This window comes from Pteropus vampyrus, unplaced genomic scaffold (genome assembly GCF_000151845.1).
Source record: "Pteropus vampyrus isolate Shadow unplaced genomic scaffold, Pvam_2.0 Scaffold30, whole genome shotgun sequence".
Taxonomy (NCBI): domain Eukaryota; kingdom Metazoa; phylum Chordata; class Mammalia; order Chiroptera; family Pteropodidae; genus Pteropus; species Pteropus vampyrus.
The window spans coordinates 647909-668796 of NW_011888811.1; the positions used below are offsets into that span (position 1 = coordinate 647909).

General features: G+C 44.2%; 1 protein-coding gene across 1 annotated transcript in view; it reads left to right on the top strand.

Annotated features, from left to right (window-relative positions):
• Positions 1-20888, top strand: part of SLIT3 (slit guidance ligand 3) — a 563294-nt gene that overhangs the window by 20845 nt on the left and 521561 nt on the right. Inside the window, exon 2 of the mRNA XM_011356694.2 lies at positions 20393-20464. Within this exon, the coding sequence (XP_011354996.1) occupies positions 20393-20464 (72 nt within the window). The remainder of the gene's footprint in view (positions 1-20392; positions 20465-20888) is intronic.

Genomic DNA, 20888 nt, shown 5'->3' on the forward strand with positions numbered 1-20888 from the left:
AATTTGTTCTTATAAAAAACAACCTTATCACACCAACTGCGATGGCTATTTAAAAAAAAAAAAAAAGAAGAAGAAGAAGCTATAAGCCGGTAAATAACAAGCATTTGGGAGGATATGGAGAAATTTAAATGCAATATAAAATGGTGCAGCCTCTGTGGAAAATCAGTATGTCATTTTCTCAAAAAGTTAAACATAGAATTGCCACATGATCCAACAAGTTCACTTCTAAGTTTATCAAAAAAATTGAAAGCAGGGACTCAGATACTTGTATGCCAATATTCATAGCAGCATTAATCACAATAGCCGAGAGTTCGAAATAATCCAAGTTCATTTCTATCAACAGATGAACGAACAAATGTGAGATATATATATATATATATGTATATATGTTATTCAGCCTTAAAAAGGAGTAGAGGTCTCATAAATGGTACAATATGGATGAACCTTGAAAACATTATGTTAAGCAAAATAAGCCAGACACAAAGGGCAAATATTGTATGATTCCACTTATTGAAATATGCAGAATTGGCAAATTCATGGAGACAGAAAGCAAGTTGCAGGTTACCAGTGTCTAGGGGAGTGAGGAATAGCAAGTTAGTGTTTAATAGGGACAAATTTCTGTTTGGGGTAATAAAGTTTTGGAAATAGATAGTGAAGATGATTTACATTATGAATATACTAATGTCACTGAACTGTATACTTAAAAATGGTTAAAATGGTCAATTTTATGTTTATATATTTGACAATAATTTAATAAGGAAAACAGTCTCATCACAAGATAAACAAAAAGTCTGAATAAAGGAGCAAAATCTTATAAAATCCCTTATTTATTTACCTCAACACCCAAGTCTTATGCCTAGCATAGGGCCTTTCATATAGTAGATGCACGGTTTTTTGTTTGTTTGTTTGTTTGTTTGTTTGCTAAACCTAACTAGGAACAGCTAATTCCTCTTGTAGTTGAAAATGGCAGTGAGGCCGTTGAGTGTAAATTTTACTACCATGGCAACTGTGGAACACAAAGATGATAAATATGAAAATGCAGTGATATTTTTGGCAGATGGGGTTAACTGGAGGTAACATGGCCCATTGCAGGTAAATATAAGATTTAAGGTGCAGTGAATTGTTAGTAATTTTTATACAAACTCAGAATCCCAACCACGCTGTGTCTCCTTTGTTCTTGTTGAGAGCATCTAGGCGGCTCTTTGGATCAGTTGAACCAAAGGGGATGAGAGGATGAAGTCCAAGTTGGTATTTGGACTCCAGGAATCTTTGTTAGAAACTCTGAAGGGAAGAAAGGCCAACTACGCTTCTATCCATTTATTGACGACACAGTTCAAATCCTGAGGACTAGGCATCATGGATCTACAGATTTCCTTGGCTGTTAGCAGTCACAGCTGGTATCTGGGAGGAAGAAGAAAGAAGACCACAATTTGGCATTTAAGGAAATAGACCTTAAAAGGGATTCATCTTGCTGTGTTGTTTCATAGGCCAGAATGTTTTTGTTTTTGTGGTTTTTTTTGGTAGAAAATGGTTTCTAAAAGCCGATGTGAATTTTCTGTCACATTCAGTTGTTCTTTCTCTGTATTTTAGTTTGCTAACTATTTTCGGATTGGGAAGGAAAGTCTTTGCCTCCCCTCCCCTTCAAAAACCCTTTTCTCTCTACTGACACACACAGACACACAGACATGCACTATACATTTTTAATCATCATTTGCAAGGGAGGAAACAGTCTTAGAATCCAGAAGCCTCATCTGCAGTGTCCACCATCCTGTCCCCAGCCCACCTATGACTTACCTCTTCCTGACTCAGAGTTCTGACTTATGTGATGCATTGTGTGACACAGTGACACCATAAAAGAGACTGGCTCTTTGACACAGCTGCTAGGTGAAGCCCATCTGAAAAGTCTGCCTCTGGGGGAAGTCTGGGTGATTTCATGGTAGTAGAATGACTGTTGAATTTGGAATTAGGGCTAAATTTGAACTCAGGCTTTGACATGTGATGGTTGTATAACTTTGATGGATCATTAAACCCCAGTTTCCTCACTTGTTAAGTGGGCACAGTACCTATGTCCCAGTGTTCGTGTGTGCAGCACCTATAAATGAGAAGCACCTGCATACAACCTGCAAGTCAGCATCTGCGCAGTACTAAGTAGCTACTGCTGTTATGAAGAAACCAGACAGCCATTTTGTGTTGTTTGGATCTGGCACTAGAGTGTACTGATGTTGGTCTGCTTGAAAAATCCTAGCCATTCATAATTTAGCAGAGGTCACGACAGCACCCAGGTGCATACCATGATACAAAGAGCTAACATTTAGAGATAACCCACTATATTTAAAGCACCAGACTAACTGCTTTATACTTGTTATCATGTTCAATTCTCACAACTCTTTTTGTGTTGTGTACTATTGGTGTGCTATTATTATATTCATTTTTCAGAAGAGAAAATTGAGGCTTAATGAGGTTAAATGACTTACCTAAGACCATTCAGTTAGTAAGTACTTGAACCCAGTCTGATTCTAGAGCCCAGGTGCATAACCATCACTGGCTATTGTGGCAGGAAAACCTTCCTTGGGGTGGTTTTGGAGGCCGAGCCAGGAAGAAGCCATTCTCAAGATCTTCCAGGTGTTCTGATCCCTCAGTCCTAGAAGCCCTTGTCCTATCTTGAACACCTCCCCACTTGTCCATTGAATGAAGTCCCTGTTCTTTGTTGGTTTTCCAGGCTTGCCAAATGCAGTCCCCATCAATCGTGTATTAATCAGTTCACTCTTTCATTCATTCCGTTGACATTTGCTCAACAGCTCCCTTGTATCATGACTGCTAATGCTGGAGATCATTTCCTGAGTGTACTTCCCAGAGCCCAGACACTGCCCTGGTGACTTTACGCATTATCCCATGTACGCATCATACACCTCTACATGGTAGACCTTGTAACCACTTACTGCTTATTGCTACTTTACAATTGGCCAACTAGAGGACGTAAAGAGATTGAAATAATTGCTTAAGGTCCCCAACATTATGTGAAAACCAGGATTCAAATTTTTCAAGGCTTTCATCAACCTCAGACCCAAGGAGATGTCTTCCCTTTTCCAACTCTTGTAGCATTACTTAGTCTTCTACACTAGTGGTTCTCAAATTGAGCAGGCATCAGAATCACCTGGAAGGCTTGTTAAAACACAGATTGATTGTAATTTGAGATAAAGCCCAAGAAGGTGTGTTTCTACCAAGTTCCTAGGTGATGCTGCTGCTGCTGGCCCAGAGACCCCACTTTGGGAACTGCTGCCCTAGCCCAAGCTCTTTGAGCTCAGGGATTCTGTCTTTGTTTTCCTCTAGCATAACACAGTGCCTGGCACAGAGTCGTTGCTTGATATGTATTTGTTATTTTGAGTTGTTTAATCACACATTCATTTCCTTTTTTTATACCATGTTTTTATTTTCCAATGTGCAGATTCTTAGGCTTCCCCATTTAGGGTTTAAACTCCTGGAGGTCAGGAATTTCAGCTTCTACTTCTTATCACCTTTTGCAAGCACACTGTGTTAGATAAATGTTCACTAGTTGGTTGCTTGATTCAGAGACCAACCTCGCTAAGACTCACATTGCAAGGCAGTTGAACTCTGGGAAGACAGCCTTTTAGAAAGTCAGAAGAGGGCCTACTATATAGTTGGTACTCATCAGTGTTTGTTGAATGAATATCACTTTGTGGCCTATAGCCTCAGGGTCTGCCTGATATCTTGGGCCCCATTCTAGTTTGGGAGCTCAGCCTCAAAGCATAGGTTGGTGGATGGAATTTTCCAGGTCTTCCAGTTTGCCTACAGCAATGATTCTCAATCCTAGATGCATATTGGAATCACCTGGGAGACTTTAAAATAATACTGATACCAGATATCTACAACCAGAGATTCTGATTTCATGGCTCTGGAGCGTGGCCTTGGCAGCAAGACCTAAAGCTCTCTGGTGATCGTAATGTGGAACTGAGGTTGGGAACCCTGATCTAGAGCATTTGGCTGCACGATTTTCTCTTGAGCATTTACAAGGCACATTATTACATGCATAGGGATGCACACGTTTATAGAGAAGCATGAGGCTATGAGCATCTCTGAATCTAGAATGAGGGTGCAGGGAAAGTCAAGCCTTGGGAAAAACTTGGTGAAGTTAGAGGGTACTTGAGAACATTGAGCATGCCGGCCTCCCTCTCCTATGGCCTTCTTTGGCTAGTAACCATGTTTTGTAGCCAAGGGGGCTCTGTTTCAAGGCTGAAGGCAGGAGGTGGGTCGAATGCAGGTGGTGTGGCTGTTGCAAAGCCCTTTTGTTCACCTTCGGTTCAGAAGGGGCCGTTCTCCCAGGAGCTGAGGTGTGGAGCTTAGCATTTGGCATCGTGTGCATCGGCACTGAGTTTATTCTTGGGTTTCTCGGTGGAAATACACACGGCTACTTGAGACCCATGAGCTGGCTGAGAGCAATGGGAAAGGTCACGGCTGGGCCCCCACCCCAGCAGGTTGCTTGACTCAGCACAATCCTGGTGTAATTAAGCATGACAAGAAGCAAAAGGGGAAAGGGCTGGGGCTTACCCATTTGCACTCAGCCCCAGCCCCCAGGGATCAGGGTATTCAGAAGTGCCAGCTGTTCTCAATTTTATTGGAGCCAAGGTTTGGCTCACCTACAGCCATCTTCATCAGTTTCTCTCTGAGCAGTTGAGGTACACTCCAGTAGACCTGCGAGATCAAGTGTCCCAGAGAGGTTGTTGGGTGAGTAATTCTCATTCCCTTCCCTCTCTTCTCTCTACTCATGTGGCCTCAGAAGCTGTGTGTGAGAGATGCGATCACATCAGTATATTCAAATTGCTCATTATTGTTTGAGAAGTAGCATTGAGTAAGGCACGGTGTTAGGCACTGGAGCAAGGACTGACGCATGAGACTTGGTTTCTTTCCTAACAGCTTTTATAGGTAAGAAAGCACTTAATCATGATAAAGTCTGGAATCAAATCCAGTTACTTACGTGGGCCAAATAGGGAATATAAATGAATGAACTGGGCTGCCCGTGAAGCTATAGAAAGTGATGGGGGCTTATAGGAGCCATAAGTGGCCTGGGACCACATGCCGAGCCACAAGTCATTTTTTTAAAACCCTTTTTGCCAGACTGACAAAATACAGTCTCTACAATGGGGCTCAATGGTGGGCAGCCACTGTGACACCTACTTAGGGTGGTGAGCACTCAGCTAAAGGGCCATAGACTCCTTCATGTGTATGTGAAGGTCTGAAGCCCAAAGCCCAGAATGGACTCATGGTCCTGGAGATGTGCTCTTCTGGAGCCAGCTTCATCTGCAGTGGCTGCTTAAGGAGCTCACAGTCAGCACCTGAGGAAACTTCCAAATGCCATTAGCCACATTGGGAATCGACCTGCACTGATGGGTCAGTGTGGGCATCTGATGTGGCTATAGATGGGATAGGAAAGATATTGTAATGACTCTCCCCTCCGAGTATGACTTGAAGGCTTATTTGTCCCTTTCTTTCCCTTAGAAACATGAGAAGTGAGAGACAGAGAGAAGGGACAGAGTGGGACCTAAGCACTCTTGCCCATCCTTCCTCTAGCTTAGAAAATGTTGACACTGCGAGCTCGGCGGGCTTTTGCTCTGCTTCCAGCTGGTTTCCCTCTGGTCTCCCTCTGGTCTCCCTCTGTCCTCTCCTGCCCTCTTTCGCCAGCACTGTGTTCATTTGCCCGTCACTGGACTACTGGCTGCGATCCCCCAGGGGAAGGCCCTGGAGGCTTTGCTTGTGGGCTCAGCCTCGAGCTCTACTTCATGATGCTAGGGTCTATGGCACTGTTTCTGTACGTCAAGGGGCTTCTATCAGCCTTGAGGGTCCTTTCTTGAAGAGGCTGACCCGTAAAAACCGACTTGGGCTCATGGAATCAGAGTAGCCAAGTCCCTTTGGGGTTTGAAGCACCAGATAGCTTCCAGTTCTTTCTTTCTTCTGACATGGTGCTATTTTTTATTTTTATTTTTTTGCATCTTTCTCCAGATATATGGGATACTCCCACTGTTGTTTTCTTTTTATTTGACCACCCATGTGCGTTGTTTTCCACAGAGCGTGTGTTGCAGTGAAATGGTTCATGCAAAGCCCCTTGCATCCTTCCTAAAACAATTTACCCCATTGCAGTGCCCCACGAACCAAAACCATGGCCCCAAGCCACGTCAGAGTGAACAAACCACAGGCTGAAATTGCAGCCATTCAGGAGAGAAGAGTCTTTAATTTGGGCTTAAAATAGCCCACAGCCTGAGATTTTGAGGGATCAAGAGCAAGGTGTAATCGCAGGAGTGGGTGTTGGAGACTCACCCCAGAATGACTGAGCAGGGGCTATGGCCTGAGAGAAAGACAGGCATAAAAGGCTGGGTGTCTGGGCAGCTCATTTGACATTGTATTCTTGGGTCACCTTCTTAATAGAAGAATGGAAGTAAAAATACATGAGACCTGCCTACTCTGTCTGGAATGGAGCATCTGCTCTCCCTGTTTGCTCAAATTCCGTGCAGCCATCATTGTAATATTAGCTATAACCAGGGCCACCATGTTGCTGAACTCTTAGGTCACCATGCACAATATATGCTCCAGGGGTGCCATTCTTACTGTATCTCTTGAACAATGACCTCTGGAGGTGTGCAAGTAGCAGGACTGCTAATAAGAGCAAAGAGATATTGAGTACTTATGGACTCGATGTTGTTTTATAATCTCAACATGTATAAACGCAATTAATTCTCAGCCCAGCCCAAGGAGAAGGGCACTGTGCTTTTCTCCATTTTATTGATAGGGAAGTTGAGCACAGGGAATTTAAATAACTTCTCAAGTCACATAACTAGATCAGTCTCCCAAGTGCAGAATAAGCTTCAGCATGACCCTGGTGCCTACACTTAGCCAGTAACCAGTACGCACCACCCTCCATGTTAGTGTTGTGGTTTTTATTCTGCTTGTTGCTGTGATTATTACCTGTCTTAGCTCAGGCTGTTCTAACAAAATAGCACAGACTGGGTGGGTTAAACAGCTGACATATACTCCTCATAGTTCTGAAGGCTGGACATCCATGATGAAGATGCCGGCGTGGTTGGGTTCAGGTGAAAGCTCTCTTCCTGGCTTTCAGATGGCTGCCTTCTCTGTGTCCTCACCTAATGGAGAGAGGGCTCTGGTGTCTGCTCCTCTTCTGGTAAGGACACTAATCCCGTCATGGAGCTCCACCCCTCTCACCTCACCAAAACTTGATTACCTCCCAAAGGCCACACCTCCGCATACCATCACATTGGGGCTTCAACATATGAATTGGTGGGGGTGGGGAGAGACAGCGATAACGCTGCCGTTTCTTGTTTTTGACCCTACTGGACTATATTCCTAGGTCAGGGGTCAGCAAACATTCTGTGTAAAGAACCACATAGTAAATATTTAGGCTCTGAGGCTGTACGGTCTCCATTGCAATTATTCAGCTCTGCCCAGAAAGCAGGGAAGCAGCCATAGTCAATCTATAAACGGATGAGCATGGCTATGTTCCAGGAAAACTATATTTATGGTAGTTAAATTTGAATTTCATATAATTTTTATGTGTCATGAAATATTAGTCATCTTTTGATTTTTTTTTCAACCATTTAAAAATATAAAAACCATCCTTAGCTTGCGGGTTGTACAAAAACAGGCAGTGGGCTCGATTTGGCCTGTGGGCCTTAGTTCGCTGACCCTCATCCTAGAGCACAGGGATTTGGAGGGTTATGTGTTTATTTTAATCCGGGCCTTCCCAGGATCTCTGCCAGTCCTGGCACTCAGTCTCCATCCAGAAATGCTGATTGATAGATAGGCTCTTTCAGGTATGCTGGATGACCTGGGATACTGCTGATTTTTTGAAGAATGAGTCAAAAGTTTCCCTTGCTCAAAGCAGGGGATGGAAAGCCAATCTATGTCTCAGTGGCTGAGAAGAGAGTGAGAGCCTCCCTCTTGTGGGTCTTTCTGAATGTTTGTAGGAGAGGGAAGAGAATTTTTTTCTACATTAAGTGTAGAGATTTATTTTTTCGCAAATAGACCTACAGAACGTGATTTGTAATAGGAAACAGATTTCCCCCTGAAGATAAATGGAACGTCCCCACCTCCCAAACTGAGAAGAGAATTGTTTCCTCTTTACAAAGGAAACAAATTGGGTTCTCAAAGGAATAATCAGAGAAGTTTTTTTTAAATTGTTATAATAAGCGAGATATGGTTTCATGAATGATGAAAGGAAGCTTTGCCTTCCTTGGGTCGGACGTGCAGGGCCGGTTGAAGGATCAGAAAGCCCTTCTCTCTCCTTGCCTAGTTCCTGTCCCTTGACATTTTCTATGAGCGCCAGATGGAGGAGAGTGGCTCCCACCTGAATGGGGTTGGTGGGCCCATCCTGGTCCCATGTCTCACTATGAAGACATTCTCTTTCTTTCCAGCTCTTCTTTTTTAGCACACTACTAAAGTGGGTCCCCATTCCCCGCCAAACTTCCTGACAGCTGCTGTTCATTTTGGTCCATGTGTGGGGGTGGGGGGTCATTACAGATGAGAGACTTGCCCGAGCAAAGGGATGGCACTTGGAGTGAGCCTGGTGGCTGTAGGGGGCCTACCTGCATGGACGAACTGTTTGGGCTACACTTCCAGGGGGCAGGGCTCAAGGCTGAAGCTTCCATCTAGTTGTGAAGGTGGAGAACCGTGATGGGTTGAGGGACCAGAGCCATACACCTGGACGAAAGTCAGCATCAGCTGTGTGTGTGGCCAAATGCTGTTGCATATAATGCTAAGAGCTGGTATATGAGTAAAAGTGGCTGGAAGAGGAAGAAACAGCAGTCTTTTGATTAAAAAAGCCTTAACTCCCCAGTTCTTTGCTAGATCATTGAGATGTGGAGGGGTCTCCCACACAGCCCTTGCCCTCTAGTTGCTCATAATGAAGTAGACAGATTTAGCTCTTTCAGTTTCCTAGGAGCTATAGGAGCAAAAAGCAGGGGGCTCTGACAGTCCAGCTCTGCCCTCCAGAATTGTTATCCTGTGAATAATAGATTTGTGAACTGGGGCAAGTTACTTAACCTCAGGATCTCAGTTTCCTGTCAAATGGAGATAATAGTAGTATCTACCTCATAGGGTTGCTGTGAGGACTCAGAGAAGATGAACAGTGCCTGATAAATCATGAGAACTCAATACCTAACAAAACTTTTATTATTGTTGTTATTCGTTATTATATTTTGCCAGCAGTAATAATTTATTGCATTTGTACAACTCTTATTTAATTTATAGAGCCCTTTCTCTCATACTATTTTATTTGATCATCTCAAAAGCTCTCTGAGATTCAGTAAGTGCTATTACCCCATTTTGCAGATGAGAAGAGTGGCTTGCCCAAACCATACAATTACTAAGTTTTGGAACCGGGTCCTGAGCCTTGGTGCTGCAGCTCCTGATCTGGTTGTCATCAGCTGCCTTCTCACGGGGTTGTGAGGCTGTGTCAATCCTGTGGGTAGTGCCAGATGTGTAAGAAGTGCTCTACACTCTCAAGGAGCTTAGAGTATACTTGAAATTTAAAAGAGCATTGGTCTAGGGGTTGAAGAGTCCACATACAAATGGAAGGGTCTTTCACTGTGTCCAACAAGAGAAGGCAAGCCAGAAATTGACTAGCCAGGAGTCGTATATGGCGCCATCAGATGACACCAGAATTTTCTTGTGCTTAACCTGCAAAGACCTGTCTGTGATTTCTTGCATGTCACTCGGCAAATTCCCTCCATGTGTGAAATGAACAATGAAGCCAACTCTGTGGTGGATGGTGTTAGCTCCAAGTTGCATCACATCCCCTCCACCACTCCTCCTTCGCAACAGACCTTAACATTATTCTGTGATTACTTCGCATCATCTTTCCCAAATGTGCATCAAATTAAAGAGTTATTAGGGCATAGCAGGACATGTTTATGGGGAAGAATTTCCTTTAAAGTCACAGTTTAGCCTGAACTTACTTTATTAGTGTTTATACAAAGTATGTAGTCTGTTCCAATGCAATGTATGTTTATATTTCTGCAGTAACCATTGCATTCCTTGGGCTGCCCCTTTCTGTTTTCTTAAAGCAATTATTGTACCTATATTAAAAGTTAGTAGTGTGTGTGCTCTATGGCTGGTCAGGCCTGGAGATGTGCACCATTCAGAAAATGACACTTAGCCATGATGTGCCCAGCAAACAGCAAAGACTTAAAGTGATGTGCCCAAGAGGACAAAAGGGGAGCTCATTAAGAGCAGGGATACGATGGGCCAGAGGCCCCCTTGTGAACACTTCCTTTGTCTACTCTCCTATATCGTGGGTATTTTGTGGCTCTGACTGGGAACACTATTTGTGTTGATTTGCTCAGGACAGTCCTAACTTCCGTTTTCCTTGTATAATTATTAAAGACATCCCCTTTGACTCGCAAAAGCATTCAAGTTTGGATGGTAAATTCTATGGTCACTGTAGTTCTAACTCGTGCCCAGATTTACTGCTATAAATGAAATACGGACATAAATTTAGGATCTCCAGCCATCGTCAAAAACAAATGCAACTCAGTTAAAACTGTTTGATAAAAAGCTCAAGTCCAGATCATTCAGTCATTCAACAGAAGTTTAATTGTGCCTTTCATATGCTAGGCATTGTGCTGAACCCTGAGTTTTCAAACATAAATGAGACGTGGCCCTGATTCCCAAGAAGTTGGAGTTTACTGGTTTAGCTAAAATTTTTAGTATGTTACAAAAAATTATCTGATTAGGTCACTTCAGTTTGTCTTTCACCCCTCCAGACTCTGTATTCATATCTTGAAGTTTATTGCCAAGTTCTTAGGCATTGACACCTGACTCCCTGGTTATGGATGCCCATCTGGTAATTATCAGCTCGTGACCATAGACAAGGGTCTCAATCTCCCTGTGCCTCCATTTGTTCATAAAATGGGAGTGATAATAGCATTTACCTCATAGGCTGGTGGTGAAGATGACAAGAGGCACTGAATGTGAAGTGCTTAGCATAGTTCTTGGCACATGATAAATACCCAGGACACGTTGGCTCTTGTGTAGTTTCTCAGTCTGCAGATATTTAATAGGCCCTAATGTAGCTGACTGCATTTTTTACCCTCTATTGAGTAGAACTTATGTGGCCTTGTTTAAAAAAAGCAGTCTAAGATAGTATATGTTAATGGGGTTCAAAGCTGATGAGAATTACCCTGGGAGGTGGATAATTCCGGATCAGTGAGATTCTGACCCTGGGAGATCAACCAGCTTATTTCCTTCCTTTTAAAGTCGGGGGAGGTAGCTTTTCCAACGTCATGCCATGAGATAGAAATAGAGCACAGAGAAAGATCATGATTACTTTTAGACCTTTCTTTCCCACTCCGCCATATTGCCATGTGCATCAGTCAGCACAGACGAGGGGCTATGCTGCAAAAACAAAAGAAACCCAGACACATCTGTGACAAAACACAATAAAATGGTATTGCTTTCTTATACCATAGTCCAATGTAGTTCGTCTGGTTAGTGGTGGGTGGCTATGCTCCACATTGTCACTCTGGAACCCAGGCTCCTTCCATCTCGGGATACCACCATTTTTGACACATGGCCTACACGTATCAAGGAAGACAAGAAAAGGGAAGAGAGTATAATGTTGCGTAGGATGTTTTATGGCCTTGCCTGGAAGTGCCATATGTCACTTTCATCCACATTGTTTTAATCAGAAATCAGTCTGAGGGTCTCACTAAGATACAGGGGCTGCTGGGAAATTTAATCTTGCTGTGTACTTAGGAGGAAAATGAAATAGTTGGGTTAACACATAGCATTGTTCTTGCCATGTCATGTGCCATTTCTTGTTACATTTCCAAAGGCTGACCCCATTCTCTCTGGAGATTTCTGTTTTCTGACTGCCAAGAATTTGCAGAACCTTATTTTCATGTGCTCTCCATGCAGTGTGGAAAAGGTATTAAGAACAGACTTTCTGAGAAGAGTTTGGAAGCATTTGAGATGTCTGGTCATGATAAAGTAGGACATAAAATGTGTATCTTTTGGGTTGATAATCGTCACCTAGAGATTATTGCTCAGAATGGAATAAGTTGCCTGTTCTAGAATCATTTTATCGTCTCATCTAATTCTCACAACATCCTAGGAGGTAGGTACTGTTATTATACTCATCTTATAGATGAGGAAAGAGAAGCTTAGGGATAAGTTAAATAACCTGCCCCAAATCACACCACTATCTGTTAAGATTTGAGGCCAGGCTATCTGATTCCATGCCTGCTTTCCTAAGCAGTATGCTCTGGAACAGAGATCTCAAATTCAAATACCTATAGGGGCCAAGCAGGTGACATCAGTGAGGGAAGCAGATCAGGTAGGCTCATGAACTGCAGAGTACATGCTTTGTCCAAAATGGGCAGTTGCCTCTTAACTCCAGTTTACAGTGGCCCCAAAGGCCTGAGGTTGTCTGATCATGTGATTTGTTCCAGATTTGTAAGTGAAATTCTCCCAAGGTGGCAATTAATTTACAAATCTTAAACCTATACTGAGAACCAGACTAAAATACCTATCTGTAGGCCAGAATTGGCCTGTGGGACACCAGTTGGCAAGTTCTACTCCACTGCCTCCAGCAAAGATCTGGGTATGCCCCATGTATGTCCTTTCCTGCTGGAGCATGGAGCTGAACAGAGCAAGACAGGAGACAGCAGGGAGCCCTCCCGCTGCAAGGAGACAGAGTGGAGGCCCACCTCGCCCCTCCTTTGCAGAGCCCTCACCACCACCACATCCAGCCATCCAGGTTGCCCCTCTCTCTGGCCCGTTCTCCTCCCTGCAGGTAGCTGTCTGCACAGTGCTGGCTGCAAACTTTTGCAGGTGTAAAATTATATATGCGAGAGTGTTGCCAAGCCAGAAATTTAGCCCAGGGAGGCTTAGTTCCCAAACAACTGAGGTAGTGTGAAGCCAGTTTTTTAAATCAAATTCAGTCATTCCTCTCCCGAATGTGTGTATGTGTTTTTGAACTTGTGTGTGGTTATGTAACTGATGCGAATGAAGTGCAGACGTCAGAGAACAGTTGAATGATGCCTCCTGTTGTGCAAGTCAGGAGAGTAAAGAATGAGATGGGAGCTCTACGAGGGTGACCCACAAGGACACACAGCTGCCTGGGACCTAGCGGATGGCAGTTTGACGGTTCTTGAACACATGCTGTTTTCTCTCTTCTGTCAGGAAAGATCGATGGGTGGCATTAGGTCGTCTGGGCTGGGGAGAGGAAGCAAAGACAGAAAGACACCCAGGGGCAGGGCAGTCTGAGCAGCTCCAAGGAACTGCCCTTGGATTCGTCAAAGAATATCTTTGGCCAGATTTCCAGAGTCTTGAATGGCTGTAGCTCTGCAGGTCACTTTAGCTTTGGGGAGAGTTATATTTCAACTGGACCACACTTTTTAACATTTGTGGGGGAGGGGATGGAAGGGTGCATGAGTAATACATATTTACTGTGGAAAATATTGACAGTCCTAATAAGCGAAATGCAAAATGTTTAAAAAAAAACAACAACAAAACTCTTCGTGCCAGCAACCAGAGAAAACTAATGTCCGTTTCTCTGAGTGTCTCCAAGGGACTCACTCCATCCAAGGTGTCTGGGAGGACATGAGGGGAGTATAATCTGTGGTCTTGGCTGCCACAGAGCTTCGCACTCCTTTGGGAGACAAGGCAAACGCACAGGAAGCAGGCAGCAGCACACGAAGCGGAAGGGAATGTGATGAAAGACCAACATGAGTTGTGCAAAGGCTAAATGATGCAGAAGTTCAGAGATTCAGAGGAGAGAGATCAGCATAGGATGAAGAGGCTGAGAAAGCTGCAGAGAGGAGGACAGAGGCCTCACAAAGCCTGAAGACGGCATGTCAGTTTCCTGGGGCTGCCATAACAAGTACCGCAATTTGGGTGGCTTAAAACAACAGAAATGTATTTTGTCACAGTTCTGGGGGCTGAAAATCTGAAATTGAGGAGTCAGCAGGGCCATGCACACTCTGACATTGGTAGGGGAGGATGCTTCCTTGTATCTTACTGGCTTTTGGTAGTGGCCGTCAATCCTTAACGGTCCTTGGCTTACAGCTTAATCACTCCAGTCTCGGCCTCTGTCGTCACATGGCATTCTCCCTGTTTGTCTTTTTCTTCATCTTACAAGTTCTCCAGTCATGTTGGATTAGGGCCCACCCACCCTAATGTCCTCATTTTAACCTGATTACATCTGCGAAGACCCTATTTACAAAGGGACTGTTTCAGAATGGGAGTGCAGTTTGAGGAGCCAGGACTAGAAGCAACAGAGCTGTTACCACCCTTGGACTAGAAGAGATGAGAGGATGCAGTGTTCTGGAGCCCGGAAATGGTCAGTCATGAAGAGGAGCCATGACCTTCAGTGGAGACACTAGCTAACCTGGGTGACCTCTCAGCTACCTTCCTTCCACCTCCTGCTCAATTCAGAAAGAGGCTTAAGAGCACAGGAACCAGCCCCACAATGTGGTCCATTCAGGTCAGCCTTCCAGGTAGAAGAAGGTAGAGAGCGAATAACAGGAATTGAGGCCAAAGCCCCTTTGCCAACTTATTCTAGTTTGGTTGGAATTTCTTCTTTGATGGTGGTAAACAAGGGGTCAGGCTGGGCCATGAGACATCTTTTCTCTGGTCTCTCTTTCTCCTTTCCTGAGGAGTCCTAAAATCAAGCTGTGGGATCTTGAATGTGAGGGCATCACACCGTCTGAAGGCTGCTGAGGAGCTGCTGCCCTTGTCCTCAGACTCTCCTTCACTTCTCTGTGATTTCCGGCATGGCCGCTCCTGTCACCACATCACAACGCAGCTCCTTTCTGTCTGCTCCAGGATGTCTTCTCTCTGAGTTCCTGCTCTCACAGCTCTTTTGAATCTCTGATTTCCCACTCTGCGAAATACAGACCACATCTTTTAACATCTAATTTTGCATATTCTTACATTGTTCTCTTAATTATCTCATAAGTTTTGGTCGATCTCCTCAACTAGACTCCATGTTCTCTGAAGGAGAGGACCAAGCCATGTTTTTATAAAGCCAATTCTACCTCTACCTCTGCATCCTCTCTACACCAGTTGTTGGCTATGGGTGAAGAATTAACCTCTCCAAATGCTGTTTGGAAAATACTGACACAATTTACCTCTTGAGCCTCATGGTAATCCAGGAGAGCTGGTATTCTTGGTCAGACTTTATAAAAGTCTCAACAACAGTACCAACAATTGAGGCTCAACAAAGTTAAGTGACTTTTCCAAAGTCACACTGCTAAGAAGTGAGGAAGTGAGCATTCAAATCCACATCTTCCAGATTTACAGTCAAAGCCCTTTTCTCCACACTATGCTAATGGCTTCACTAGGGGATGTTTTTACTGCTCCTACTTCCCACATGTGCCATGGCAAAAAAGAAATTTTGCAGAAATGCCACAGAATGAATCAAAAGAAGGGTATGAATATACATGTGCCAAGATAGGGACAGTGGCCCGCCCTAGAACATTCTTGTTTTATTTTTTCCAGTGTTGTTCTGAATTCCTCTTCCACCCCACCCAAGGTGTCAAACAGATGTGAAAATACCACAAAGTTTCAAGTCTCAGTGTTGGTGTATGATTCATGATTGGGACGAGGAAAAAATAATGCAGGAGATTACCATGGTGATGCCTGTTTATGGAGGCAACATGGTAGATGATGAGCAACATGGCAGAAATCAGACATGGGCAAAAATAGCAAGAAAGCACTTCTGCCTGGAGTTTACAAAGGGGCTCAGCACTCCTGCTGGCCCAGACCTCACTGGGAGACAGAATAGGAAATGTGCCATCTTGGCTCTTCTGGGTAGCCGCAAAGCCCCTAGGAGTACCCCTTTGCTTTCTTCAAGACATAGGGGTGGGAAATTCTCTTCTAGTCTATTCTCTTCATTTTTTTTTTCAGTCAGCAGTTAAGCCAACACAGTAGAAGATGCTTGGACTCTACTTGCAGATGGGCAGCATGATGTGATTTAAAATAATAATAATAATAATGGCTGCATCCAGGGAGCCAGAGTTCATGTCTCAGCCTTTGCCACTTACTGGTTGTGTGACCTTGTGACAGTTTGCTTTATTGGTAAAATCTTCTAAACTGGAATGGGGTTGGGGGAGACTAAGCTTCAGTTTTCTCATGTGAAAAATGGGATAATAGTAGTACCTGCCACATATGATTACTGTCTGGATAAGAGAGCATGAGCATGAAGTTTTTAGCTCAGTGCCTGGTGCATAGTTTGGGCCCAACAAATATCAACTCTTATTAAGACTGATCATCAGTATTTTCATTTGTCGAAGGATAATAATACCTTTTAGAACCATTGCAAAGAGAAAGGGAACAAACGGGTAAAGAGCTCTTGACCCAAAGATATCACATTTGTCACTGTAGACTGCTATAACAAATAGTGCCATGATTTCAGTGGCTTAAAAATTGTTTCCTGAGTATGTCCGAGTCTAATGTGGATCGATGGGGAGATGGGAGAGGGAAGGTCTCTGTTTCTGTGGTCAGGAATTCAAAAGTAGTTTAGTTGGGTGATCTGGCTCAGAGTTTTTGTAAGTTATAGCTGGGTGGTAGATGGAGCTGGAATCTCAAAGGTGTCTGTACTTGACCTCTAAGCTAGAAAGATTAGAAAGATTCAGATAGCTTGGGCTGGAACAGCTGGGCACCTCTTTTCCTCACCGCCCCCCCAATTCCCTTCTCTCTTTCCCCACATAGGCTTCTGGTCTTTTCATATGGCCCACAGGGCTCCAATGCAATTGCTTTGAGAGAGAGCCAGGCAGTCACTTATTGCCTCTTCTAATCTAGCATCAGAAGTTCTGCATCCATTCTGCCACAATTCTGTTTGTCCAGTCAGTTGTAAAGGCTTACTCAGGTTCAGTGGAAAGGGGCACACACTCCACCTTGTAGTGGCATGTGTGGCAAAGAAACCATTTGCAGACATGTTTTAAAACCAACCCCCATCTTAGACAACTGTAATGGCTTCCCCATCCAGGATCACCCCAGATGAGATCATGCGTACAGATGGTTTAGAACCCATCCATCTTAGACTGAGATCTGATGATTTCCTCAGAGGCCAAAGCTGAAGGCTGAGAAATCTAGCAAATGACCCAGAGGAGCCTGGACTAGGATAATGGGGGCTGGAGGAGGAATGGGCACATGTATGGTACAGCCTCTTCTCAGTGTCAATTCCCATTTTCAGCCAAGCGTGTTTGCAGTCCAGGCTTAGTACTTCTCACCATCCCAAGGTCTGCAAGCAGGAGAGGGTTACATACGGCATGGAGGCTCAGAGAAGTTAAATAAATTATGCAAACTCATACAGCTGGGAGTGGGGGTTAGGCAGAGACTTGAACCCTGACCTGTCTCCCTGACCTCCCAGGCAGCCTGGCAGTATGTGTGTGTTGGGTGGTGTAGGGGTCGATACCATGGAAATAGGTGTCATAGAAGTGATTCGAGGGAGAGGTAGTGTGAAGGGGCCACTTGTGGCACTACCACTCTATTTATCAGCCAAAGTGCACCCCTCTTTTCGCCTATAGGAGGGTAGCACACCAACTGATTCTCTTGGGGAACCCCAGGATTCATCTCTAGGGACAGAGTTTGGGGTAGGGCAGTCAGCTGCTGTTGGTGCACTGAAATTTCAGAGTGAAGTAGGGGATGTATATGGTTCAACTAATTATAATAACAATAATATTTAACAAGTGTCAGATAAGTGCTGTGTATGCATCATTTCATATAATCCTCATAAAAACTCTTTGAGGTCAAGATTATCACCCTCATTTAGCAGAGAAAAGGAGGGAAGCAAATTGCCCTTAGGTCACTCGTTAAGTGGCTACCAGGGATTTAATGGTAGGGTTGCTTGCCTCTGAAGCTCAGCCTAGCAAACGCTGACTCTGTACCTGGGGCACCCCCACCGTCCCCACCCAGCTCCCACCCCAACATCCTCAGCATTTCAGCAGCACACTTTGTGCCCCTTCACATAGTAAGTATTAACTGAAAATATTGGTGCCATAGCCACTACTAGCACAAGATGCTGAGAGACCACGCTGTTTCCCAGTAATCAGTCCCTTAGCTGCATTGTCATATTCACAGTTGTCAGGGTCCCCACGCAGCCTTCCCAGTTGTGACGGGAAGTAAGAAGTATCCTTGGACGATTAAGAGCACGCACAGATCTGTGTCTGTGTGTCAGTGCCAAATCCTTGCCTGAGCGACCCTTCTCTGCTCCCTGTGCAATCCTTGCCCTTCCTTCACCAGTGCTCGGCATAGCCTGGGAAGTCTAAATACTGCCCCTCTCTGTTGCAGGCTAGTTAAGAAACGAGTTTGCTATCTTAGATAGTGGGACACTGATGAGGGGAGGCGGTTTCCAGGTGAGGTTACTCAAGGGCCTACTTGATGTTCCTTTCAGTATTTCTCGTATCAGGACAGTAATCCCTCCTCAAACTTGGTTTTTTCTCATGTAAAATGCTAGAATCGGAACATCATTTCCCTGTCCTTTTGATGTAACTATGGAACTCACAAGCCTTACTGAAACATGGCGGCAGGATGGCAACTTTAGGGCCTGACTAGGAAAACCAAAGAAGAACAGTTGTTCCCCCTTATTCGTGGGGGTTATGTCTCAAGACCCCCACTGGACGCCTAAAACTGTGGATAGTACTGAACCCTCTGTATGCTGTGTTCTTCCCTGTACACACACACCTTTTCACTTTTAAAGGAAGCACTTTGCAGCTTCTCTTTGGCGTCTCTGAATTCTCGGCATCACTACTCTTGTGCTTCGGGGCCATTATTAAGTAAACTAAGTTACTTGAACACCAGCACTGTGATTCCATGACAACTGATTCGATAACTGAGTTGGCTACTGATGGGCGGTTAGCCTCTACAGTGTGGACACGCTGGGCAAAGGGATGATTCACGTGCGGAGCAGGATGAAGTGGGAAGGTGTGAGATTCATCACACTACTCAGAATGGCGCATGGTTTAAAACTTATGAATATTTTTTATTTCTGGAATTTTCTGTTTAATATTTCGAACCGCAGTTAAACATGGGTATCTGAAACTGCAGAAAGTGAAGCTGGATAAGTGGGGACTACTGTAGCAAACGTTTGGAAGGGAACCCACCATAGGAACGTGGCCTCTTAGTACCCAAATGTTCTGGAGGAAAGCAAGGCCAGTTTACAGGTACTTTGTTGAGACTCCAACTTGGCCAAAATGCTGAAAGTTTCTTGTAAAGAAGATGTGGTAAATAGGAATTAATTGTTCAGCATTCATTATTAAGAATCGTAACATACTTTTATGGTCCTTTTTTTTAGTCTAGTCTTCTTAGATAATTTTAGTGAACACAGTATTTATACAGTTGTTCACAGGTTCATTCTTCACCTTGGTTTTCCCTAATTCTTGTTTTCTCCCACCTATGGTAGCCACTTCTGCCCAAATCAGTGCCACTATAACATTGTCAGTTCTTTATTCTTTTCAAGGCCATTTTCAGGAACCTAAGCCTCTAAGCTTAGAAACAGGAGTAATCCCTGTTACTATCATTCCCTAATGTATGTGGTTAAAGTTACCTCTACTCTGAGCCAGGCATACATTCCACCATGTTGGGCTGTGGAGTTAAATGAGATGTGGCCTTTGCCCTCAGGGCGTTTGCAAACTAGCTGGAAAACAAACAAGTATCTAGCTAGATACCAAAGTCAATCAAGATTCTTTTGGTTTCAAGTGATGGCAAATTCAAATTCAAACCATTTTAAGTCAAAATGTAAGGGAGATGGGATAGAGTGGCTCATGTAATCTCAAAATGCAGAGGTGTCTGGCTTCAGGCATGTGTGGATCCAGATACTCATGGGATAACACGGGAATCAGTATTGTTTCGTGTCCTAACTCTGGAAAGCTCTCTTTTCATTGTGGCAAGATGACTGCTGGCAGCACTGAACAGCTTAGCAACAGCAGTAGAGAGAAAACTCCTGGGAATTTGAGTCAAGTATGCATTCCTGAAACAATTACTGTGGTCTGAGAGAGTGAAGACGCTTATAAGCCTGGCCTGGATTAGGTGCTCATCCCCGGAGCTGGGACAAGGGGTCAACCCCACTTTTATGACATGATCTGTGAGTTGGGGGAGGGGAGCTTCCAAAGAAAAAATTGTTACCTGCTGAAAGGGCACCAGAAGCCAGGCAGCCACATATAACAGGGCTCTACTACATATATAATGGATAGCTTATTCCATACAATATCCTTAAGGTTAGTTGGGCATGCTCAGGGGATATCATTAATCACTGGAATTGCCTTCTCCTTGACAAGCAACATCCCTCCAGTCCGAGCCAATCTGGGTTGAATAGACCATAAATGTAACCTGCAAAAATCTGACCCAAATTTGCTCTCCATTGCAGTGACCTAGACAGAAATAATATCACCAGGATCACCAAGATGGACTTCGCTGGACTTAAGAACCTCCGAGTCTTGTAAGTAGCACATGACTCTCCAATAAAACATTTTCATTTTCAGCTCTTCAGGCTTGTGAAAATGTTCCACCGCCCTGACATCACACCGCCAAGCCCTGAGCAATAGGAATTCTCCATTCTGGAGCAGATACTTCATTAGTGTGCCCAGGTTTTCACAGGTGTCTCGATGCTGCTGGCTGGGCTAGACCGATGGGAGAAGTCAGCTACAGTGACAGGGGAAACAGAAGGCTATACACGAATAAATCAACATGTCCAGCTTCTAGGATGACAGCGATGTCAGGTTGACTAACCACGCTTCCCTTCCAAAGAGATTATAATTTCTTCTCCAGCCTGTGCAGTAAAAGAGCAATCAGGACAAAAGCCATTTATCTTGTTGCTTAATGGAGAGGAGGGGAGAGGGGAGGGAGAGAGTCAGACAGGGTCA